This window comes from Quercus robur, chromosome 1 (assembly GCF_932294415.1).
Source record: "Quercus robur chromosome 1, dhQueRobu3.1, whole genome shotgun sequence".
Classification (NCBI taxonomy): Eukaryota; Viridiplantae; Streptophyta; class Magnoliopsida; order Fagales; family Fagaceae; genus Quercus; species Quercus robur.
In genome coordinates, this window is record NC_065534.1 from 28,107,932 (window position 1) to 28,133,884 (window position 25,953).

Consider the following 25,953-nt stretch of genomic DNA (forward strand, 5'->3'; position numbering starts at 1 on the left):
TGTCCATGAACTAAAAACATTTAGTAGGTAAATTTATTTAAAAAAAAAAAAAAAACTCCCATTGAAAAATATGGAAAAAGAAAAAGAAAAAGAATCTAAAAATAACGTCCGTAGTTAGTACTCAGTTGTCTTGTAACGCCGTTATCTCACGCTAGCAAGAAATGAATATAAGCACAGTTGTGTGTCTCAACACTTCGTCACAATCTCAACACTTTGTCTCTTGTCTCTGTGTGTTGTGTGTGTCTCTCTCTCAGTTGTGCTTTAAAAACACAACCTCCCAACAATCTCTACGAACCTTAGCAATCTTAGATATCCTATTCATCGGTCATACATCTCTATCACTTACCTATCGTTCTTAATATATAGAAATTAATTCGATCTTTAAAACCCTAAATTTTTCTTTTTCTTTTTCTTTTTCATCTACAGGTATAGCAGGGTTAGGGTTTAAGGTATCGAATCGAATTTTTTCTCCGTTTCAGATTATTTCAGGTATGAAATTTATATATACAGTCTAGCATTGTATCTATTTCTTTATATCGTTTGGTTGCTGAGAAATCAAGGGAAAAGAAAAGAAAAAGATTGAAAGAAAATTTTGGGACTTACAGTTACTGGACCTTTTTGGCAATCAAATAGATGATTAGGGTTTTATCTTCTATGCGTTATCCATGATTTATTTCGGTCGTTTTCGGTTTTTGCTGTCTATTTATTCGCATTGCACAGTTAAAAAAGATGTTTTTGTGATTGGTTTTTGTTGCTCTTTTCTTCAATGTCTGTCTGATAATGTTTTGTGTTGACTTGATACTTGGGCATAAACATTCGATTCCTTTTTTCGGGTGTTTATGAAGTTTTGTGTGATGTTTGTATGTGGAACACACTCTTGGTTTTTAATAACATAAGCATACCGTGGAATACGACATTATGGTTCTGTTTTTATTTAGGATAATCGTTGAATTCTCCGAAAATTGGAATTTGACTCAACAATGATATATTTTGTACTTTAGACTCTTGGAAGTATGTAGCGGGCACTAGTTCATTTCTTTTGTGTAAAACCTGTGTACAGGTGAAAGCTTTGATGCGCTGTGGTAGTTGAAGCTCGGCTTATAGGTCAGCATGGGATTTGATAATGAGTGCATATTGAACATTCAAACTTTAGCTGGAGAATACTTCTGTCCCGTCTGTCGTCTACTTGTTTATCCAAATGAAGCATTACAGTCACAATGCACTCATTTATACTGCAAGCCCTGTTTGACATACGTAGTGGGTACTACTCGGGCTTGCCCCTATGATGGCTACTTGGTGACCGAAGCTGATTCCAAGGTTCTTTCTCACACTATCATGGTCTAATTTATAATCCTATTATATGTCTTTTCTACCTATAGTTTTTTATGATGACTGCTCATTGCAGCCGCTTATTGAATCAAATAAAGTGCTTGCTGAAACCATTGGCAAAATAGCAGTGCATTGTCTCTATCATAGGAGTGGATGCACATGGCAGGGGCCTTTATCTGAATGCACATCTCATTGTACTGGATGTGCATTTGGCAATTCTCCTGTTGTATGCAATAGGTGTGGGATCCAGATTGTGCATCGCCAAGTACAGGAACATGCACAAAATTGTCCTGTGAGTGCCAAAAAATTTTCTTTCATTTCTCTTTTCACAAATGAAAATATGTTCTGCTGCATTGTTTTGGTAGATTGATTCTCATTATTGTTGTCTGATGACAGGGTGTGCAGCCTCAAGCAGAGGGTGCTCAGGACACATCAGCCACTGGCGGAACTGCTACTGCTGATCAGACTCAGACTACCGCTCAGGCAGGAACAACTCCTCAGGCCCAGACATCTCAAACAACAGCAGCCACTATACCTGGACAGGATCCTAATCAGCAAGCAAACCCAAATTCTCAAGCACAAGCTTTAGCTCAGTCTGCTGTGGCAACTTCAGAACAGTGGTATCAGCAACAACAACAGTATCAACAATACTACCAGCAGTATCCTGGATATGATCCTTATCAACAGCAATATCAGCAGTACTACCCTTATCAACAGCCGACAGTTCCACAATACCAGCAACAGCAATTGCAAGCTCCTACATCACATGTTACTGTCCAACATCAACCTCAGGCTTACATGCAACCTCAGCCCCATATCCAGCCTCAACCCCAACTGCAATCTCAGCCTCATGGACAGTCTCAATTACATGTTCAAGCTCCAGCAGTTGCTCAACCTCAGAACCAGGCACAAGTTAACCTGCAACAGCAACCACTAACCGCGGTACAGCCACATTCTCAAATTCAATCGCAGACTCAACCAGCCCCGAGCCACCCACATCCTCAGCCTCAGCCCCATCTGACCCAACCTCATCCACAGCAACATGTCCCGATGCCTCAATATCAGCAGCCTCATCATCAAATGCAACATCCACAGATCCAAATCCAGCAACAGGCCCATCAGCATCCTACCTCTCAAGCTCAACCTCATTCACAAGCTCAGCTACAAGCACCTGTTCATCCCCACCTAAATCCTAATGTGACTCAGATGCAGCTTCCATCAGCCCATGCTGTGACCGGCCATCAATCATATCCTCAGCCTCAGCCTCACCAGCAAGCGCACCCAGTAGTTCCCCAACAACATCCAATGCAAATGCACCCTCAAGGTGGGTTTCAGCCACAGACTCAACATCCTGGTCAAATGCCAAGTCAATATCCTCAACAACATACTACTATGCGTCCAACCCATTCTCATGGTACACTTCCAAACCAGCAACAGGTGGGTTTGTTGCCATCACCAGGTCAAGGCCAAAACATCCCTCTTGCACAACAGCAGCCAGTTCAACAACCTGGACACCCAATACTCCAGCGCCCTGCTATGCAGCAAGTTCAACAACCCATGACACATCAATATGTACAGCAGCAGCAGCAGCAGCCTTTCGTTCTGCAAGGTCCTTTTGTACAGCAGCAGATGCCTACCCAATCTCAGTTACGCCCCCCAGGCCCTCCCCATTCATATCCACAACATACTACTGCCTATCCTCAGGTGCAGCAGAATTTACCATTATCACATGGATCTCAAAATGTTGCTGGAAGGCCTGTGTTGCCAAATCTTGGAGTACAATCACACCCATATCCTCAACATGCTGGTGGTGTTCAGGCTAGGCCAATCCATCCCGGTGCAAGCCAACCAGCAGCAAATCAGACTAATATATTCAGGAACAGCAATCAAGTACAAGTGTCTACTGAACAACAGTCTGGGGTGACTTCAAGACCAACAAGTGTGGGTGATCAAAAAGCTGAATCATCTTCTGAGAATGCTGTTAAAAAGGACTCAAATGATTTGGGTGCTGGTCTTGGTGCTGATGCTGGTGATGGTAAAACTGTGAAATCTGAAACTGAGTCCAAGGATAATGGTGATGCTGAACCTGGATCAAATGCTTTTGAAAATGGAGAACTTGTTATGCGGATGGTGAAGGAAGAGGTTACAGAAAGTACTTCGGAGCATTTAAAGGGTAGTAAATCAGGTGAATTTGTAACTGAGATCAAGAAAGATGTAGAAAATTCTGCTATGGAAGATAGAGAAAGTCAGGATGATCATCTACTGAAAAAACCCCCATTGCAAGAATCTGAACATGTTGAAAAACTCAGTGGGAAGTTGCAGAAGGATGCCAGTGGAATTCAGCAGCCTGATGAAGGCTCACAAACTTTGTCTACAATTTCAGCTCCTGTCTCCCGTAGTCCTGCTCAGAATGTTATCCCAAAAGGATCTGTTGCTCATGGTCCTGGAGTTGATGAATACAGAGGTTTTCCTCCACCTGGTCAGGTGCAACCTGGGGGCTTCATGCAGCCTTCTCACCCAGGTCCAATTGCTGATCAGGGAAGGCATTTTGGGCCTTCTACTCTTCAACAAAGGCCTGGTGCTCCATTATTACAAACAACCCCTCATGCACTTCCACATTACCCACACACAGCAGGGCACCCTCCCACTCAATTTAGGCCTCAGGGACCAGGGTATGCACCTGAGCATTTCCAGCCACCTGTGTTTAAGCAGTCTCAAGGTCTTGAAATTCCTCCTGGTGGCATCTCAGGTCCTGGCTCCGCAGCATCCTTTGGGAGGGGAACAGGTTATCATGGTTTTCCCCATCAAAACTTTGAATCACAATCTGTTGCTCCTCAAGGCCCTCATAGTCAAGGGCATGCACTCCCTACCCATGCTGCAGCTTCCAGAATGTCTCAAGGTGAATCTGTTGGACCACCATTTGGTATACTACCTCCTGGTGCAATTGATTCACATGGTGGAATGGCTAGAGCACCACCCCATGGCCCTGAAGGTTTGATGGGCCAGCAGCGGCCTAGTAATCCGATGGAAACTGAATTGTTTATAAATCATAGACCTGGCTACATGGATGGTAGACGACCTGATCCACATCTTCCCGGGTCTTTGGGACTGGGTCCAGTTGGTCAGCCTTCCGGTGTGATGAGAAATAATGGTCCCCCTGGCCTTGAGTCCTCATTCACACACGGGTTGCGGGATGATAGGTTTAAGCCTTTCCCAGATGAGCGTTCCAATTCTTTTCCGGCAGGCCGACATGTAACTGATAAAGGAGAGTTTGAAGATGATCTCAAGCAATTCCCCAGGCCTTCTCGTTTGGATGCCGAGCCTTTACCAAAGTTTGGGAGTTATTCATCAAGGCCCCATGATATGGGACCCCATGGGCTAAATTATGATACTGGTTTGAAATTGGATCCTGGGGCAGGTGGTGCCCGTTCAAGATTCTTGCCTCCCTTTGATAGAGGAGAGAGACCAGTTGGTTTACCTGATTCCTCTACTATTCATCCAGATTTTCTTGGACCAGTTACTGGTTATGGTCGGCGTCACATGGATGGTCTTGCTCCTAGAAGTCCAGTTAGAGAGTACCCAGGCATCTCCTCACATGGTTTTGGAGGCCTTCCTGGCCAGTTAGGTCCAGATGATTTTGATGGCAGCGAGTCACGTCGATTTGGTGATCCAATTGGCAAGTCCTTCCATGAAAGCAGGTTTCCTATGTTGCCCAGTCATTTGCACAGAGGTGAGTTTGAGGGTCCTGGTAAGTTGCGAATGAGTGAGCATTTAAGGAGTGGTGAATTGATTGGTTTAGATGGCCATTTACGGAGAGGCGAACATATGGGTCCACAGAACATGCCCAGTCATTTGCGGCTGGGAGAGCCAATTGGTTTTGGTGATTATCCTGGTCATCCACGGATGGGAGAACTGGCTGGGCTGGGGAACTTCGAACCATTTGGTGCAGGCAACAGGCCAGGTCATCCACGATTTGGTGAGTCTGGATTTAGGAGCAGTTTTCCTCGTCAGGGATTTCCGAATGATGCTGGAATTGATACAGTTAAGTAAAAGTTTTCTGCAGCCACTGTTCTCACATTTTCTTGAGCCTATTTAGTTGACTATGTAAGGCTTACTCAAGCTTTAAGTTTGTCCTAACATATATGAAGTTTCTCCTGTGATGTGGGTGCATTTTATAGGTTCGTGTACGTAGGTTATTTGTTGAGGAGACTTTCAATTTTTGATGTTTTGTGCCTATTGATATCTTCAGGGAGAAATGGAGTCTTTTGGTAACTTGAGGAAGAGGAAGGCAGCTAGCATGGGATGGTGCCGAATCTGTAAAGTTGATTGTGAAACAGTTGAAGGCTTGGAACTGCACTCACAAACAAGGGAGCACCAGAAGATGGCAATGGATATGGTACGGAGCATCAAGCAAAATGCAAAGAAACAGAAACAGTAAGTCATCCTGGTTATTTTTATAAATGCTTCTGTGCTTAGTTATTTGAAACTTTTATTAATTAAGCTATAAAAGTCTAATTCTCTATCATCTTTTGTTTGTACTTTATTTTTTTAGAACATCTGGTGACAACTCCTCGCTTGAAGATGCAAGCAAGTCAAGGAATACAAGTTTTGAGGGCCGTGGGAATAATCATTAAGTGATTATGGTGTGTAGAAATATGATCAATGCCGACTTTGGGTTCAATTTTCTTTGGTCTTGTTGCATTTAGTGATATAGGCTATTGACCCTTCATGCCTCTTTTCTACTTTTAGGAAGGTTTATGTTAGTTTTGTCATTTCAGGTTGCTTCCCTGTTAATGGAGATGGTTTGGAACTGAAGTGCAGTGGCAGTTAAGTTTGTTGGTTTTTGACTCTGAAATCTTTATTTTAGCTCTAGGATAGTTTTGTTTTGTCAAAACTAGCATTATCTAGTTGCTGTCATTCCATTGTGCATGTGATGTTACCTGTAATGCTTGAGATGGAATTTTTGTTTGTAGCACTTTTTAATGTATTCTTTCAACCCCAATCCTGTACCTGAATTTATCTTGGTGCTTTTACAGGGTTTCATCACTAGAATTAAACTTGTCTGATATGGTTGCTTGGTTTTGCTGGTGATTTGCTTCTGGTGTCAAAACTTTCAGGTTTATAGACTCTTCAACTTCTATCTGAGTGATTAGGACCATCTTCTATTTTGAAGATGGGAATCCATATGTGCAGAACTCTTACTTTTTGAGGAAGATATACATCTTTTGTTGGAATAATTTCCATCATTTTGTTCCTCTTACTGTCTCTTTATGACATTCGGAATAAACACCTTGCTATTATTATGTTGGCTTTCCATCTTTTTCCTTTTGAAATTGTTTAACCATGTAATCTTGTCATTGGCCAACCAACTCTCTTCTTCTCTCACATGTGTTCTGTAGAATACCTTCTAAATCTTCAAATTCTAAGTTTAAGGGTGGAAAGGTGGAATCTCATGAGATTATTTGCTTAGCAAAACTCTCTTGATGCAGTTAGTACTGGAATTATGAATTAGATTGTATTTGTTTTTTATACATTTTAACCATTTGGAAAAAGGGAAGAGAAGAATTATTGAGTGGAGGAAAGAATCCTGAAGTTTGTTACAGACTTTCCCTCCTTTTTCTTTCTTTCAAAATTGTTTGGCAATGATGGCTTTATAGTCATTATCTAATTCTGAGGTTCTTTTTTATCGTTTAAGGGACTTCCAACTATACAACTTACAAGACATGGTTTACCCATTGACATTGTCGGTATCATGATCATAATACTCAAATGCGAATAACTATGCAATTTGTACTACGTTTTAACTTATTATTATTGCTAGATACCATTACTTGATATCTAGCTGTGGCATCTAATTGCTGCCTTGTTCAGCTCCTTTTCTTTTCATTTAAAAGCAGAACCACCTGTATATATATCAAAATTTTATTAAATTTATTTTTGATTCCTAGTAATTCAGTAGCAAGGATTGAACAAATTGCAACACATTATTGAGATTAGTTATCAGCAACACTTTACTAAGATTATGAGTTATGACCTATTATCATAGCATTTTTATTGCGGTGGAAATATGATTTTTGCTAGGAGATGCATGCACTCTCTGAAAATATTTGAACTTAGGGAGCCTAATGATCGTATTCCCTGTCTTGTTACTAGCATTATAACTTAACTGAATCTTATATAATCAGATATGAATGATTGAATGAGATTATAGTCTGGAATATGTAATAATAGAAAATAGAGAAAGACCTAGGGGAAGAAGCAGAAGTGGAGGACAGTTTGGTGATCATACTTATTGCTTGATTATTCTAGGTAGAGCTTCAGTGTGTTTACTTGTTTATGGGGCTAGCAACACATGTGGTGGGTTACTTAGAGAAAATTTTTATGTAATAAACATGGTTTTAGGCAATATATAAAACCATGAAAAAACAGTATTGCTGTTTCTTTTAAGTGGCGGTTGTCTTAATCATTAAGATTACAAGCTATATGAAGGTTTGAACTGCTGGACTTATCTAACAATAAAAGAAAGAAAGATGATAATAATGATAACGGGGTTTGAACTGGCTATGAAATGAAAATTATTCTTCATACAATGGATGTCTTACACATCAAGATTTTAACACCTGAGGCAGTAAATGTCTTTATTTAGGGATTATATTTTTATTTGTCAGTCTATTATAACTTCCAATTTTCTTTAGCTGGTGGCTTGGTGAACAAATCTGATTTAACTTTAGGTCAAGTGAAACAGCGTTCTTCAATAGTTTAGTTTCATTAGTACGATTTTAGTCTCATTGCTAATTATCTTTATTCTTATATGAGACCTAATGCATAATACTATCAGAATTCAGTTAAGCCTTCAAGGTCTATGTTTGAAGTTAATTTTTGTATTTTTGGTGAAATTTCTTTTTTACAATAGATTTTCAATTCGACCTGTCTTTTTACGGCGAAGCAGACGACAAAATGGCTGAAAGTTCAGTGGAAAGGTTTACTCGGTGACCTTATATGGATGTGGTAAGAATGTGTTAGATCTGCAGATTTTTGTTAGTGGCAAATGTTTGCTTCTTAGTATTGATTTTTAATTGGTGACTTCTTGTGGGATTTTCTGTTGCCTTGTTGACACACTGATACTCTTTGTTAAATAGTTCTATATTTCACTTGTTGTGTGATTGAATTTTAACCAGTAGGATACTTGAGAGGAAATATGAAAGCATTCCATGTGGGCATTATATACTCCTTAAGGACAACACATTTATTTTTTAAGCTTCGTACTTTGTTCTTGTGTGATAAATAGGATTTCCCACATCAAGGTTTATTACAGGATTTTGAGGGCTGACTTGTATATTACCCTTGTATGCGAGAATACAACTTTCTTTTGGCTGATGAATTATGATTTAGTTTGAATGCTTTTTGGAACTGAGGGTATGAGGTTAACTTAAGATAATTTTGGACAATTGGTTAAAGTTGAAATACTCAGCATCTTCTGAAATAATTCGTGATAAAAAATTTGATTAGCATATACTTGAAGGCAGGAAGGTTTTTGACTCACCATTTTGTTTTGACCAAGTAGGCTGATTTTTTGTTAGATGAAGTGCTCAATAGGGTGAAAAAAGAAGCAGCAATTTTTTGCTTTATATTTGGATGGAAAACTTACAGTTCTTCATAGAAAAGAAGAAGAGAGAACTTACAGTATTGAGATACACTTGTCCCCTTTTTGTGACTATTTGAACTGCCAATCTGTCAGTCAAAGATGATTTGTTGGTGCAGTGTTAGTGTTTTATGCAATATGTTTGTTTGCAGAAGATTGATTTATAAATAAAAAAAATGTTTGTTCGCAGAAGATTGACTTATAAAAAAAAATGTTGTCTGCAGAAGATTGATTTCTGCTAAATTACAATTAATGTATTCTTGTTAACAGAATTGGATTTTCATTGTAATATATATCTGCGAGGCCACTTTTAGGCCTTTGACATAGCCGTTGAATTTGACCCATTGCTTTCTCTACTTTTAAGGTTGAGATTGATGTCCTACTTGAGGTGGAACCCTTTGTCACTTGTATGTGTATTGATTTATAGGTTCTGTCTACTTGTGAAATAGCTTGTATTTATGAAGTGCCAACCATTTTTTTCATATCACTTCTATCTAGTATGTAGTGCACAGGAAAGAAGTATTGTAATTTTAGATACAATCCTATATAGCAATTAAGTTGTCAGTCAAGAATTAGAATCAAAGATCCAAGATGTAGTAAAACTAAAACTAAAAACCCCAAGGGGTAGCACAATTGGCTGTGAACTAGGTCTCATGAAGCAGACATCACTAGTTTGAATCTCTCTTTCACTCTCCTGTAGAGCTGAAACCAAATTATCATAACAAAATATGTATTAAAATTAAAGAAATAGGATAGGCCTTTTGGGTCAGTGATACTTCTACTCTTGAAGGGGTGGGGGTGTAAGCTTCAAATCATAGCTGCGGACATCACTAGTTCAAAACTCCCCTTCCCCTTTTGGGGCCAAAATTTTCTTATAAAAAACTAAAATCTCACTTATCAAAAAGCCAATGAAGTGGACGCTACTAGTCTGAATCTCCCCTTCCCTCTTCTTTTATGCCAAAACTCATTTATAAAAAATGAAAATCAAAGAAATAGTATAGGCCTTTCATCCTCTACTTCTCTTTTTTGGGTTGGTAACATCAAAAGGCCAATGGCCTCGTACTTATCAAAAAAAAAAAAGGCCAATGGCCTTGTAATCCACTGAATTCTGAAATCCTACTGTTTGGTCCTAACATTAAGAAAAGGGTAGCAAATCATTTTTCTTTAAAAACCAGTAATCAAAGGCGATCCATTTGTAGTCTATTAGAGCAACTGCAATGTAAACTTTTAACAAGCTAAACTGACCTTACATAACATCATCAACTCAAGGAAAACTTGTAAAAGCCATATTATTAATACCTATCCTAGCCATTGTTATCTGGTACTTTAATTAGTTTTTGTTGTAGGTTTCTTTTTTTAACTTTTTCATTTTTTATGTCTTCTTTCTTCGTATATGAGATTTGCTTGTGTTTTGATCTTGATATTTCAAGTCTCCTGCATTGGGTGTTGAAAGCATATTTAGTATGATCATTACCATTCATATTTATCCTCAGATAATTCTGTAGCCGCGTTTGTTCCTCTTCCTTAAGGTTTCCTACTTGTCCTTGATATGCCATGTCAAACCTTAGTCATGTCGAATATCACATTCTGATTATTGTAATTTATATTTGAAAATCCAACTCCATGATCCCTCTTGAAACTTGTTCTCGTTTCGAAAACCATTGGATACATTGATTCGCAATAGTATCACCATCAATTAATTTGTATTGGTTGATTACAATTATGATCCTTTGAGAATTTTCATGCTTCCTAAACTTTTTCGTCATATTTTTTTTATCACATGAAATTTGGGGTTTTATTGAAGTTACGGAGTGGCCTTTTCGAAGTTGGATGCAATTATGGAATTCAAACCCTGCTTGGTCGTGTTTTTACCAGGTTTGTGGTTTTGAAGGCTTTTTTTTTTTGGTAAGAAATTCTGTCTTAAATATTAACTTTTCTGTCTTCTTGCTTTTTTTTTTTTTTCTGCCTTTTAAGATTGCCTGAACATTTTGTGTGATACTGCTAGTTGTATACATACAGGTGGTCTTAGATTTGAAATTGACTAGGAACTAAATACTTCTTTCTTTTGTCTCATATTTATTATTTATGATAACAGAGCACTAATCATGGTTTTTTTTTTTTTTTTTTTTTTTTTTTTATAAAATTTTTATATATTATCAAATAGTATAATTTTCCCTGGCCTCTTCAAAATCAATAGTTAAGGTGTTAATAAACAACAAAAGCTCAACCTATACTTGTCTTGCACAGGTGGCTGTGCACAAATTATTTCTATAAATGTCATGACATTACTAGAAATGTCTAGGGGAGAAGGCCTAGGTTAAGGTATCAATATGAGCTTTAGCACATGCACTATCTACCACATAGATGACATAGTTCTTAGTGACCAGTCACCTGTGGATAGTTATTCTAGATAGAGAATGCCTTGATGGTAAAAACAACATTGTAGAGAACATTGATAGTAGGAACAATTAACTGGATTGGACTGTACTGGCTATCAATTTGTTTGATGGTAGATTTGAAAGGGCTTCATTTAATTGTATTGAATTTGATGTTTTCTCAATATTTTTTGTGTTAAATTATCTTGGTAATTGACTTTTTTGGAATTCAGAGTGCTCAGTTTTTTTTTTTTTTTTTTTTTAATTAAGGTTTTGCTGTTGTTTAGATGTTAGAAATACTTGGTAGTTTTTCTTGCTTGGCCAGAATGTTGTTAATTGATTACCTATTATATTGGATGTTTTGCCTTAATAGCTTAAATCTATATGATGACCCTAAATGCTTAGGCTGGTTAGGAAATACTAGAATTATGGTCAATTTTTGCTTTAGGGTTGAATGAAATCCCTTTTGATAAGAATAGTGAAATTTCTTTCTCAAACAAGTTAATGCTCCACTCTTTTGATTTCCTATTACCGAGAAGAAGCTTTTTAATTATGGATTGCTTGTTGTTCACTATTAAGGAATTGAAAATTGTTAAGATCCAACGATCTTTTCAAATTTTCAACTGGGTGGATATCAGGAGGAAATTTGTCTTTCATGCTCTTCTTGCTTTTGGACATTCATTACCTCCAAAAACTATTAAAAGAAAGCAATGAAAGTACAAGTGAAAGCCTCTAAAGTAGCTCTCTTATGGTTGGAAAATACATCAGATGCGTTTTAGCTAAGTATTAGAGGTTGGATTTGCTAGCCTCTAAAACTGTTGTTACTGGCCAAAACCGTAAGTTAGTAACATGAGTATAAAAGTGCAATTCAACAAAAATTTAGCCTAAGAAATCAGGTTGCATAAAATTTTATAGGTAAAATTACTAATTTGGTTTTTCAACTATTAGACAAAGTTCAATTTGTGGGCCTTAACAATTAATTGTGTCAATTTTATTCCTCAACATTCAAAACCAAGTTAATTTTATCTTTTGAGTTTCTTCTCCTCTCTTTTAAGTATTTTACGAGATTATCTGACACTAATGTTGATAAAAGTGGTTATGAAGAGTCAATGTCTTATCAGTTTAGATAATCCTTTTAAGAATTTAAAGGGAGAGGAGACTTAAGGATGAAGTTGACCTGAATTTGAAATTTGAGGGACAAAGTGGACTCAAATAATAGTCAAGGGACCAAATTGAAATTTGCCTTCTAGTTGGATGACTAAATTGGTATTTTAATAAATTTCATATTATGGCTTTTGGTGACAGATTTTAATTGATATTTTATGATAAGGATTCTAAATTAAAAAATAATAATAATAAAAGTGAGTCATTGCACCAGTTTGGTGAGGGTGCTATTGACATCCAATTTGGTCAGAAGCTTTGTCAATGAGGATGTGATGTTGCTATTAATTGTTCAAGTAATTTTAATAGTTTTCCAGCAATATCAGCCTCTGAAATATTGTATTTCAATTTCAAATTTGGGCAGCTTCATAATGCTTCACTCAATTCTTATCCTCTTATAATGGTGGCCGGGCCAAGAGTTTTCGTAGCCCAACTAGCATCTTTTGGCGCTTCCAAACATCTAGGGTCCAAATAAAAATCTTGTTCTCTTACCTTCAAGGAGCATCAAAAGAGAGTCGTCATTCTGTAGCATCTTGTGGCACTGTCTACTCACTAGTGTCCCTGTGGGGGAGAATCTAGGTTTGAATCCCTTTCCAATCACTTATTGTGAGTGAAAAAAAAAAAAAAATGCAACATGAGAAAATAGATATAGGAAAACTAAAAATACAATCTAGAGGCAGCTTGAGAACGCTCACAAACCTAAAATCTTTGTACAACATAAAAAGAAAGAGACCTACAATTGTCATTTCCCTAAGTGTGCAAGGTATTCTATTTAAAACAAGAATTTTTTAAAAAATAAATTTTTGATTGGTTATATTAAAAAAATGCCTCTCACCCCTATGTAGAATGTTTAGTTTGTTATTTGGTGCTAACTTATTTTGAAGGTGTGTGGCTATCAGTGAGTGCTAGGGACGAGGTCCTGCGTTGGCTAATGTCAGTACTCCCTTGTATGCATTGCGAAGATGTTACTTGTAACTTCCACACTACGTAAGTACGTATGCTTATGTATAAAGCTTGGCTTTGGTGGGAAACTTCTTATGCATATGCCTAGTAGTTGCCTATGTTGTGGTGGTGTATCGTGTTGGCTTACACTATAGTTTTACGCTTATAAATTATATATTTTGCAATTTTACTCAACACCCCTTGATTGGGAAAAATGCAGGAACCGTGTTATCTATTTTACCAAGACAATCCTAATGTTTAAATTGCTTTTATTCTATGGGTTTGTTGTAGCGAGCTATGACATGGATTATTTATTTGCTTAATTAATTTATTTTGCTAAATATAACGTGGAAAGTTTGAGTGTGGATTGGGAGGGAGAATTAATTTAGCACGTACTTATTTCTCAAAAAAATAAAAAAAATAAAAAGTAGCATGTACTTAATCCTCAATACTTCCTTTTGGGTGTGCACTTCTTTTTGGAATGCCCTAAGTTCTTTCATCAGATTTTAAAAACAATTTAAAAAAAAAAAAAAAAAAAAAACAAACCAAATAATTGGATATAGTTAATCTTAGCAAAAATAGAAGGATATGATTAAGAAAATGATAGACTTTAGGTCACGTTTAAAATAATAAGGGTAAAAGCATTGTGCATGAATGTGGTCGGTTGGCGTCTTTGCCTAGTCAATTTATGCAAGGTGTTGTTTGTGATGTAACTTTGTAATCCCTTTTTTATATTTATTAATAATGCATTTTTAACCTTTTATTAAAAAAGAAAAAGAAAAAAGAAAAAGGAGACTCTAATATATTTGTCAAAACAACAAAAATATTACACTAAACTTAACTCTTCAAGGAAAATATTGAATTTGAATGACAAACGTATAATACAGTTGAATTTTTATAAAGTTAAAATTTTCTATTGAATTGAATTAATGAAGTGTGTTCGATAAAGATGTTTTATTAAGAGAGCGTGAGCTACCATTCTCAATCTAGGATGTTTAAGGGCTTATTTGGTAAGAGATTCCAAACAATAGTATTTATTGTTTAAATACCGAAAATAGCGGGGCAAAAAAAAAAAAAAACGTGTTTGGTAGAAGTGATTGAGTCTTAATTATCAACTTAGGGTGTTTAAATATTGTATTTAAAAAACTCATCCATACTAGTTTTTTGTTTTCAAGTAATATTGTTCAATGACATTTTTGTAAATATTTAGAAAAGTTTGAGTCCTACAGATTTGATAATAAATACACCGTCGAATTTTCTCTCTCTAGCATGTTTGTTTGTTTGTTTTTTTTTTTCTTTTTTTTTTTTCTTGCACACTAATATTCTTTATTCTTTTCTTTCTTTCTTTTCTTCTTTTTTTTCCGCCTCTTTCTTTTGGACACTGTCATGTTCTCTTCTTCTATTTCTTTTTTCTTCTTTTTCCCCTCTCTCAATCACGTTGTCTTCTCCTTCTTCTTTCTCTCTTCAGTTTTTAGATTTGGGTGTGTTGGGTTGTTTTATGGGTTTTGTAAATTGGAATTTTGTGAACTATTTTGAATTTCTTTTGCAAATTTTTGTGTTAGTGCATTTTGAGAACTCATTCACATCAGTTTTTTGTTTTTAAGTAGTGTTGAGTGGCATTGTTGTAAATAAGTTGAAAATTGTATGACTCACTTGACAAGACCAAACATAAGTGAAACTCCCCTCTCTCACACTTCCACCTATTTCACGCCTTCCTCTTCTATATAATCTCACACAAAGAGTCTCATCATCTCTCTCTCTCTCTCAACAACTCTTTTATTTGGACTTTATCTCACAATTACTCTTAAATTCTTCAAATTCATTCGTACTCCTCTATTTATCAATGACTCCGCTCATTTTAAATTCTTTAGATTCATTTGTACTCAAATCTATTATCGCTTCTCTCAAATCTATTTAAAATTAGCTTTCTATCAAATCCATTTATCATTGAGAGAGACGAAAACCATGGAGGAGGAAGAAGGAGCAATGGGTTTTGAGAGAAACAAAGGAAAATAAAAGAGAGAAGGAATAGAAGAGAGTATGTGAAGACCAAAGAGAAAGCAATCGTAGTAAGAAAGAGTTTTCTCTATCCTTAAATAAAACAATAATACTTTTATTGTATAACTCAGTGAATTATCACTTAAAAAAGACTTTTTTTTTTCTTTTTCTTTTTAATACCAAACACACAATTATTACCAAACGGACCCATAAATATTTTCTCTAGAGTATTTTTCTCTAATGTTGTGAAGAAGGCAAACACCTACAACAAAACTATGTTTTTTTTTTTAGTGTAAAGGTCGTCAATGAAAACAAAAAGGTTGATTAGATGTTGCTCTATTATTGCTCTAGGATAAAACTTAGACATAATATATTAGGTTCCCTACTTAAATTTAAACATTTGGTTGTTTTAAATTTACTTATTCTTAGAAAAGATAACACTATTTATGCGGTTGCATAAGAATGAGTAAAACCGAGAGATGAGGCCTTAATGAAAAGATGAGGCGTGCCTTAACTACCATTCAAGTTAGGTGGAACCCCCTTGGGGGATAGTTGGTTTAAGTTAAATTCGGACGAATCTTCCTTAGGGAATCTGGGCTGTGCTGGGGGGGGGGGGGGGGAGGGGGGGTATCATAAGAAATTCTCATGGGGATTGGGTATGTGGATATGCTAGAGTTATTGGATTCACAGCCAGCATGGCAGTAGAATTGTGGCCCTTGCGAGATGGTATCAAGATGTGCATTAATCTAAACCTGGCTGCTGTGGAGATTGAGCTAGATGTGAAATTTGTGGTTGATCTTCTGTAGAAGGATGCTGGAAGCTTCAATGGTACTGAGGTGATAGTGGCTGACTGCAAAGAATACCTTAAAAAAATTCCTAGAGTTAGAATCCAACATTGTTTTAGGGAAGTGAACAAGTGTGCTGATGCACTTGTTAGAAGAGGAGTCCTCCTCCCTCAGGATTTTTTTATTTTTTCTATTCCCCCAACAGATGTCTCCCTTTTGCTTAGTCTAGACATTGCTGGGATTATGTATGAGTGTGTTTGCTCAAATATCTATGTTTATGTTTCTTAGTTAATGAAATCTTCCGATTTACCAAAAAAAGAAAAAAAAAAAGAAGAAAAAGAATTTGAGTATTACATTGACAAAATTAAAATTTGGGGTTTAAGAAGCTGTTTGGTTTCAATAGTTTCCATCACCCATTACTCATTTTTGGTGGATCCTAGGCTTAATATGTGTGTTTGACCATATTTTCATTTTCAATTTTCATCACTCAAAACTCTAACTAAATGAGTGATGAGTGAAATGAAACAAAATTTATGTGTTTTCAAGTGATGAAAACAGAGTAATGATAGCAATGTTCAAGGATTAACGAAAATGTGCAAAAACTCTATTTGTCTCTACACTTCTACAAGTCTACAAAAGAATCCGTGCTTGAAAACAATATATATGTGTGTATATATATATATATTTTCGTAGTACTACGAATTATTTTCCTTAGTTAACTACTTAAATTTGTTTATTACAGTTTTGTAGTTTACCGGATCGTAAATATCAGGGGGCCCTCTTTCGTGGCCCACTTGTTTGCTCGAATCTCTATGTACTTCTTCCTCAGAATCTGTATCCCCGTATATCCTCCTAATACGTCGCCGTTGCAATTTACTTTTTACATCAGCAGTTAGTGGTGTCCAGCTGTATCAGCAATTTTGAATTTCAAATTCTCTACCATTTCGAAATTAACCGTTAGGGTTTCTACATCCATGTATTTTTTTTAATCCGTTAAATCCGTGACGTGTCAGCCATCTGACCGTTGATTCTCTCACACCCGTTCGTTCAAAATTATAAAAAAAAAGAGCCGTTATATTATATCTGTCACTTTCCCTCCTTATATATAAACCTTTCTTTCCCATTCTCTACCCCACATTTTCCTTTTCTCTCTCTCACCAAAAGTTCAAAACTTCTCAAACCCTAATTTTCGAATTCGCTCTCTGCTCTTCCGAAAATGAGAGAAATCCTTCACATCCAAGGAGGCCAATGTGGGAACCAAATCGGTGCCAAGTTCTGGGAAGTGGTTTGCGCCGAGCACGGCATCGATTCCACCGGCCGCTACTGCGGTGACTCGGAACTTCAACTCGAGAGGGTCAACGTGTACTACAATGAAGCGAGTTGTGGGCGATTTGTGCCTCGTGCTGTTCTGATGGACTTGGAGCCCGGGACCATGGACAGCTTGAGGTCCGGTCCTTATGGTCAGATTTTCAGGCCGGACAACTTCGTTTTCGGCCAGTCCGGTGCCGGAAACAACTGGGCTAAAGGGCATTACACTGAAGGTGCCGAGTTGATCGATTCGGTTCTCGATGTTGTTCGAAAAGAGGCCGAAAATTGTGACTGCCTACAAGGTATAAAATTTTCCTGTAGTTTTATGTATGTACTGTTTGATTTGAAAATATGAAATGGGTCTGTTTCAAATTAGGGTTTAATATTTTCATAAATTTTGTAATTTTTTTAAGAATTTTTTTGGGGTAATAATGTGTGTTTGTTTTTTTGGGATTTAGGGTTTCAGGTGTGTCACTCATTGGGTGGTGGAACTGGATCTGGAATGGGGACGCTTTTGATTTCGAAGATTAGGGAGGAGTACCCGGATCGGATGATGATGACTTTTTCGGTGTTCCCTTCTCCTAAGGTGTCGGATACGGTTGTGGAGCCTTACAATGCCACTTTGTCTGTTCATCAACTGGTGGAAAATGCTGATGAGTGCATGGTTCTTGACAATGAGGCCCTTTATGACATTTGCTTCCGAACTCTCAAACTCACTACTCCCAGTTGTATGTTTCTCACTTTCCTTTTTCTCTTCTATTGATTTACAAATGTTTTGTTAGTATGTCTGTGATGCTTAATGCTTTTTAAGAATGTTCTATTATTGCTGCTAAATGATTATATTTGATTTTGAATGGGAAGGACTACATAGTCCTAGACCATGAATATGGTTTGTTGTCATAAGAATTTCATATGTGTTGAGTAGTTGGAGTAATTTCAGTATTAGTCATTAGTGATGAAAATGATGCTTACTTTGATTTGAAATGAAGGGGGGAAAGTTATGGACATATCTAATCTTGGCTGTCACTTTTCCCCTTCCATTTCAAATTTAATGATTATCTATGTCTTAGGTGATTTTAAAAGTTCCCCTGCCAAATCAGTTTGAATGATTTGGGGGGGAAAAGTTTGTAACTTTAAAGATTAAATATATATTTTTAATTAAATACCAAGAAGACAAACAAACTTTAAAGATTTATTATTATTATTTTAATTAGATACCAAAATGCTTTTTCTTCTAGAGTCTTTGAATTATTTTACTTTTTCATCAATGTTTTTCTATTGAAACTCATTCCCTTTTATTTTTGTTCTAACAGTTGGTGATTTGAATCATCTAATATCTGCAACCATGTCTGGAGTCACCTGCTGCCTTAGGTTCCCAGGCCAGCTCAACTCTGATCTTCGGAAGCTTGCTGTGAATCTCATTCCATTTCCTCGTCTTCACTTTTTCATGGTGGGATTTGCGCCTCTAACATCACGAGGCTCTCAGCAGTACCGTTCACTGACGGTTCCTGAGCTCACTCAACAAATGTGGGATTCAAAGAACATGATGTGTGCAGCGGACCCACGACATGGCCGTTATCTGACAGCATCGGCTATGTTCCGTGGTAAGATGAGCACCAAAGAGGTCGATGAACAGATGTTGAATGTGCAGAACAAGAACTCTTCCTACTTTGTTGAGTGGATTCCCAACAATGTGAAATCAACAGTTTGTGATATTCCACCAACTGGTCTCAAGATGGCCTCAACCTTCATTGGGAATTCAACATCAATCCAGGAGATGTTCCGGAGGGTGAGCGAGCAATTCACTGCCATGTTTAGGAGGAAGGCTTTCTTGCATTGGTATACTGGGGAGGGCATGGATGAGATGGAGTTTACCGAGGCAGAGAGCAACATGAATGATCTGGTTGCAGAGTATCAGCAGTATCAAGATGCAACAGCTGATGAGGAAGGAGAGTATGAAGATGAGGAGGAAGAGTATGAGCAAGAATGATTGGGATTAACGCCCGATGATGGGTTATTGGGGAACTTGCTATCTAATATACTATATAGTAGCAAAGTCTTTTTTTAACCTCAACTTCCAGTTGCTGGTTATGTAGTATTTGACTGAAGAAGGAAAGACAAATTAAACTATATTCTGCTATATCATCTGGTTTTGTAGCATAACTTTTTTAATTAGACTTCTAGTAGTAAAATTTGCTATTATTAAATTCTATGTTCTTGCGTCTTAGATTTTATTGTGCTCAATTATCACTATGCCGTACCTCCAGCTTGTGAGGGTATGAATTGTGTAAATCCCATACTTTCATCCTTGTTCCCTAGTTTTTTGGATGTGAAACCTTTAACATTCAGGGGGAAGAATGAGATATAGCTCGCTCTGGAATTTGCACACTCCATGCATAATTTCATTGTAATGATTTCAGGGCCGAAGTGTGTGAACCTGCTGCATACCTGCGCATATGTTGTGTTGAATGTAAAATAGACATTCGTTTTTTCTTGTACATCTTGTGGGCTATTCCTAATTTAGCGGGTTACACGAGAGCCATCGAAGCTTGAAGTGCAACAAATATAGGAAAAAATTACATTCGTTTTTTTAGTGGGCTCTTCCTAATTTACCACACGAGAGCCAGAATTTTTTTATTTTTTTTAAGGGGCAAAACTTGGAACTTATTATTAATGAAAAACCAATAATGTCAGCTTGGACAATAGAAAAACAAAAGATCCACACAAGTGCAACAAATAGGAAAAAATTACATTCGTTTTTTTAGTGAGCTCTTCCTAATTTACCACACGCCAGAGTTTTTTTATTTTTTATTTTTTTTAAGGGGCAAAACTTGGAACTTATTATTAATGAAAAACCAATAATGTCAGCTTGGACAATGGAAAACAAAGATCCACACAGCAAAGTCTAAAAGCATACATCGAGCTAAAGAACCGCTGCAAATTTGTAGAGCCTTTGGACATGGAAGGAAGGACCGAGTGCCATCGAAGCTGACCAAAGGATTGTAGAGTTGTGGGAGTTTTGCTGGGACATGGAAGGAAGGACCAAGAGCCATTGAAGCTGAAGTGCAAAGTTTTGGAATGCAAAAACGAATGAAAGACAAAATGGGCTTCCAAATGCCCAAATAAAATTTTCAACGATATAAAAGGGGAGTATATTTATTTTTAAAAATTGTACCTAAATTACACCAAATGTGTTTGATTTATCTTTTTGTTTACAAAATTTTTTATAAACAGCTGATGTGATGAATGATTATTGATAAATAAAAAAATAATATTAATGATGAGTTTAAATGAAAACCAATAATAAATAGAACACATCAAACGGTAAAAGAATTTGTGATGGTAGGATTACTTAAAAAAACAAAAAAGTCCTTTTTTTTTGTTTTTTCCTATTAAAAAAAAATTTTCTTTGTTTTGCTTGAAAAATGAACTCTTTTTTTGTCTCGTTTGAAAAATGTTTGATTAACTCAAAAAATCACCATCAAAAAAAGAAAATGAATAAAACTAAAAACCTTTCTCATTTTCTTTCACTTCTGTTGGCTGTATATAAAAAAAAAGCCGCCTTGGTTTAACAAAAAGAGTGAAAACATACAAAGTTAGGGGGGGCCAATTTATCAATATCTTAAACTGACGAGGTTATTCCAAAATAAAGTAAAACCTCAAACACTTTCACTTCGCAGTCGCTCTAGGCTCAGATTCTGAGGTATAGAGAGCGAGAGAGAACACAGCGAAACCCAAAAATGGCGACAGCTCTGGCAAACAGAGCTGCGAGCGATCGAAGCCAAAGCCTCTTGAAGCTCTCTTTCAACTTCCTCAGAAGCTTCAGTACTGCTTCAGCGAATAACCCTACTACTACTGCTTCATCTTCTTCCTCGGCCTCCAAAAAACCCAAACGAAAAAAGAAGAAGAACCTGTTCGAGGTGGCTCAGTTTTTGCCCAATTGGGGACTCGGATACCACATGGCCAAGACTCACTGGACTGGCGTCTCTTACCAGATCACCAAGATCAATCTCTACAAGGTCTCTCTCTCTCTCTCTCTCTCTGTGTTTTCCATTTCTGTTTTGTTTCGTTTCGATTTTGAGAAAAATAATTGTGAGAAATGAAATGGAAAGTCTCTGATTTGTTGTTTGTAACAATGCGAAACTCAGTTCATCGAAATTGAATAGTTGTATTAGACTGAAAAGACTAGTCTTATAGCAAGATATATATATATATATATATATATAGTGTTAAAAAAAAAAATTTATGTTCTTTTTCTACAATTTCTCGATTGCCAAACAAAGGGTTTAAGTCAAATTTTTATCCTTTTTTTTTTTTTTTTTTGCAACTCATGGGTTTAAGGGTTTAGGGTTTATGTGGTTGTTGCAGGATGGTAAGCATGGCAAGGCGTGGGGAATTGTTCATAAGGAAGGTGAGTGTTTGGTTATTCTGCTCTTAAATTTTCCACATTTGGTTTTTGATATTGGTATTAGATTTGGTGTCACTGCACTTGCTGCTGTTTTTGTTACTTTAACTAGCTAGAGATTTTTTTTCTCTTTTGAATAAGGGAATTTAGTGGTTTCATTGCTTAGTGTTATTGTCCTGGCTGCTACTTTTGCTGTTGTTGCACCCTGTAAAGAATATAAAAGGAATGTCACTTATGTGAGGGAACTGTTTGTCTTGTTTAAGTTATTTCTATTGGGTTTAGTAGGACTTTCTGTAGCTGTTTAAATCTTTTGATGTTGCGGACCTTGATATACACATAAGTCTCTGCCCTGAGAAATTGGGTTGCAGAGAAAATGGCAAAGGATTCTGTAAGAAATTCTCAATTGAGTTCTAAGTCGCAGTTGTGCTTACTAATCTGTTAAATTCTGAAATTTTGTGATTCAAGAAGATCGTAATCTTTTACCAGTTGTTTCTGTGTACCAGCTGCATGTTCGCATTCAAACAGTATGCTGCACTGTTGAAATTTTGGTAAAATGTCATTTCCTAATGTTATCAGTGGAGACAATCCTAGGGTTTGAATCCCCCTCCGCCACTTAAATGTTACAAAGAAAGAAGTTTACATATAAGTGATGAAGTGTAATAGTATTTGTGACTTTTGTAGGTCCCACCCTCTCTTCATTTTGATTTTCTTTTTCTTGTTGTTTGTTAGTGTTCCAAGAGTGCCCTGCATATGAAACATTTTGATACAAACTTGTGTTCTCTATAAATATTGTCAACAGTTGTTTAAATATTTAATAGTCATTGGTTGATGAGATGACAATCTGGGCTTGCCACTGCAAATGTGATGTCTAATGTTTTATTTTAACTTTTCTGATTAATAAATATCAATTTATTTGGCCTTTTCACAATCTTTTTGGAAACCCACAACTTGTGCCACAACTTGCCCACGTGTCGAGTTATGAGTAGTGGGTCCATGTGGGTCTCCAACTCTACTACTCACAACTTGCTATGTGGGCAAGTTGTGGGTTTTGTTGTGATACTAGCATTATTCTTGTTAGTAATCACAATGTGAAAACATATATATTTCATCATTCTATATGAATTCTTTTGGTTGATAGTTGATTCATCATAAGTTATGGTGGCCTTAATGCTTTGTAGATACACTTCCTTAGGGAATATTTTGATGTCTGATAGAATTGTTTACCATGAGTGCATTTGAAATATGGTAGTCTGGAAGGCCAGTGAACAATTCTTAGCTCAGTTTGTCTCATGTTAATGGTCCAATAAAGGGGAAAAAAGAAGGGCTTTAATTTAGTGATATATGCACTATAAAATCGAGTTTTACATGATATTAAAATAAGATGTATACTAATTTGTTCAGGAAAAAGAGGCGACCTAAATCATTGGCATCAAGAATAAGGTCTGGATAATTTGATTTATCAAAAACAAAAGGTCATGATAATTTGATCTGGCTTGTGATTTTTTCTTTCGGTAGCAAGACTGATGTTCTTACATGATGGTTGGCCAAATGGCACTTTTCTGCATTTATTTCATGCTGATTGGTACTTGTTTAGCTTTGTCTATTCCAAGGTCAAAGGTTTAGTTGATTCAATAATTTAATGCAGGCATGGCAGCGGCAGATGCACCAAAGAAAATAAGTGGAGTTCACAAGCGTTGTTGGAGGTACATTCCAAACTTAACAAAATCAACAGAAAGTGCTCCCAACTTGACTAAATCTCCAGAAACTGTCCCAAAAACGGAGGCTCAAGTGTCTTGATGCATATCAATTAGTAATAGGTGTTGCTTGCCTAACCACTCATACTCCGATATCCTTGTTTAGTTGATGCCCAGTGATTTCAAGTTCTTCTCCATCGGCATAGTTATCTTTGGATGTCGTTTGTTTCCAAATCAGTTATTTCTGGATGTATTTGATTTTTTTTTTGTAACATCCCTGTGCATGGAAAGCCAGACTTTCGGCAATGCAAACAGAAATATGTTTGTTATAAGTGAAAAGCTTGAGCTAGATGGATTTAGTTTTCTAAAATTTTTCTTGTTTCTGGAGTATTGCTTAGTCGTCTCTTCAAACATGTTAATCCACTAAATCTGGTTGGGCATTTTGTTTGTGCAAGGGACTTTTAAAAAATTATGTTTGTGCATGGGTGATTCAGAGAGTGTTGGCCTGTAGGGTTAGTCATCGTTAAAGATTAATGAGGCTCTATGCTGGGAATTTCTTTCATTTCTGTCCTCCTTTCCTCTGAAGATGTGTCTTGTTAGCATACTAAATTGCTTGTCTTGTGTTGATGTCTATGTTTCATAAGTGAGAAATGCTAGGGACACAAGTAGCAAACTTTTAGTAGTAGGTAAAAAAGTGATGTATGTTTTTGTGTCCAGATGAAAACTAGTGACAAATTGCCACCTAATTTTTGTTGTGAAATTGTTGTGGATGTAGCACTCCTCTTCATAAGTAGCAAATTGGTTTTGAAATGAACAGATATTGTATATATATGTTAAAGTGCTATGCAGTTTTATTGAATAAGATATAAAACCCGCTAATTGAAGTGGTTTAAGATGGTAAAGAACATACACGAAGAACCCTTTGATTTTAAAGGAAGGAATCAGTCTTTACCTAATGGAGGGTGTTAATGTTGAATGATGACCATCTCTGAATTTAATACGGTAGATATATCTCAGTTAAGGAACATGATGGTGCTTGCTTGAGATATCAGGTTTGGTTCGTGGGTGTGATTCATTTTCACTTTTTATTTTTCGATACTCATTTTCTTTTTCTCAAATCTTGTACTCATTTTATGTTTGGCACAAATTTTCTTGTTTACCTTCTTCTTCTTCTTTATTTTATTTTATTTTTCACTTTTCACTTTCAATTAAAAATTCAACACAAATTTTGAGTATTTTTACAAAAATGCTATTGCATTCATTTTAGTGAAAATGAAAACAGTCAAAAGGTATATTTATTTTTTGTATTCAAACTCACTTTTTGGATATTGAAAATGAAACCTGAGTACAAATAATAAAGTCAAACCAGTTTTTTAGTGGTAGATACTACTGAAAATTGAAAATGAAACCAAAATGCACCATTTTTTCCCCCTTTTAACCAATCAGCCTTTTAGCTTCTTCCCACACTCAACACATGCTAAGATAATCCAAAATTTTTTTTTTTTAAAAAAAAAAGCGTAGATACAAGGTCAAAATCTCTCTCATATAGTAAGATTTATATGAGAAAAAATTAATTTAAAATATGATATTCTTGCTCAAATTAGTTGTTTTTGAAATAGTTGAAACAAAAGTCGAACGAAAGAAAGAAAAAAAAAATAATGACACAATTAAAATGTAAAAAAAAATTGATTGAAAAATATTTACAATTTTATTTTATCAAAATGATATTTGCATTCCTATATAAGCATGAAACATGCCTATATATCAATTACTATATCATTCACTATACATCAATCAAATCACACTCTTATTGTCTTTCGACTTTGCCTATATAATAAAATACTAAACTTTGCAAAAAAATTTCCATAAAAATTATTGAAATATTAGAGGAAACTAATAACTAGAACACCGCAAGATATAGTTGAATGAAAAATGTCTAGCCTAACACTCTATAATGGGGAGAATAATTATAGTTGTGTGGTTTTTTTTGAAACTCTTGTAATTAAAGATAACTCAAGAGTAATTAGTTATTATTGAGATAACTCTCAAGCTCAGTTAGTTTTTACGCGTACTATACGTGTAGAGTACCCCTCCGTCCATAGTTTATAAAAAAACTCCCGTTTTTCGTAAACTTTCCAAATGAATGGGATTTATGGTATAATTTTGGAAGTACCTTTACGTTAGTTATGCTTAACGTTATTGTAAGGACTCAATTTGTAACGATCCCAAAATGGTATTGGGTTCGTACGTTAAGGGCTCAAATAATATAATTTGTAGAGCGTGGGCTGAAAGGCTAGGCATTGGTCACCGGACA

General features: G+C 36.2%; 3 protein-coding genes across 13 annotated transcripts; all 3 read left to right on the forward strand.

Moving 5' to 3' along the window:
* The first annotated feature begins 170 nt into the window (after positions 1–170).
* On the forward strand, positions 171–13,745 carry LOC126728175 (uncharacterized). Of its 11 annotated transcripts, none has more exons than XR_007656407.1 (12): positions 171–324; positions 427–489; positions 1,061–1,317; positions 1,406–1,621; positions 1,726–5,370; positions 5,579–5,763; positions 5,882–5,972; positions 6,108–6,155; positions 6,366–6,446; positions 8,243–8,337; positions 10,776–13,086; positions 13,392–13,745. XR_007656407.1 is itself a non-coding variant. In XM_050434046.1 (8 exons), the coding sequence occupies exons 3-7, from the start codon at positions 1,111–1,113 to the stop codon at positions 5,961–5,963; spliced, it is 4,335 nt and encodes a 1,444-aa protein (XP_050290003.1). In that variant the 5' UTR covers positions 171–324; positions 427–489; positions 1,061–1,110; the 3' UTR covers positions 5,964–5,972; positions 6,108–6,331. The 11 variants fall into 11 exon arrangements, 1 of the variants encoding a protein (XP_050290003.1); XR_007656406.1 differs by having other exon boundaries at positions 10,776–10,876; positions 12,872–13,745; XR_007656410.1 differs by having other exon boundaries at positions 10,776–10,876.
* Positions 13,746–17,360: 3,615 nt separating this feature from the next.
* Positions 17,361–19,752, forward strand: LOC126728202 (tubulin beta-2 chain). Its single transcript, XM_050434069.1, has 3 exons — positions 17,361–17,842; positions 17,999–18,268; positions 18,854–19,752. The coding sequence occupies exons 1-3, from the start codon at positions 17,449–17,451 to the stop codon at positions 19,528–19,530; spliced, it is 1,341 nt and encodes a 446-aa protein (XP_050290026.1). The 5' UTR covers positions 17,361–17,448; the 3' UTR covers positions 19,531–19,752.
* A 1,430-nt stretch (positions 19,753–21,182) lies between these two features.
* Positions 21,183–24,009, forward strand: LOC126728210 (uncharacterized). The gene is made up of 3 exons (XM_050434076.1): positions 21,183–21,559; positions 21,909–21,951; positions 23,591–24,009. The coding sequence occupies exons 1-3, from the start codon at positions 21,281–21,283 to the stop codon at positions 23,740–23,742; spliced, it is 474 nt and encodes a 157-aa protein (XP_050290033.1). The 5' UTR covers positions 21,183–21,280; the 3' UTR covers positions 23,743–24,009.
* The last annotated feature ends 1,944 nt before the right edge of the window (positions 24,010–25,953 follow it).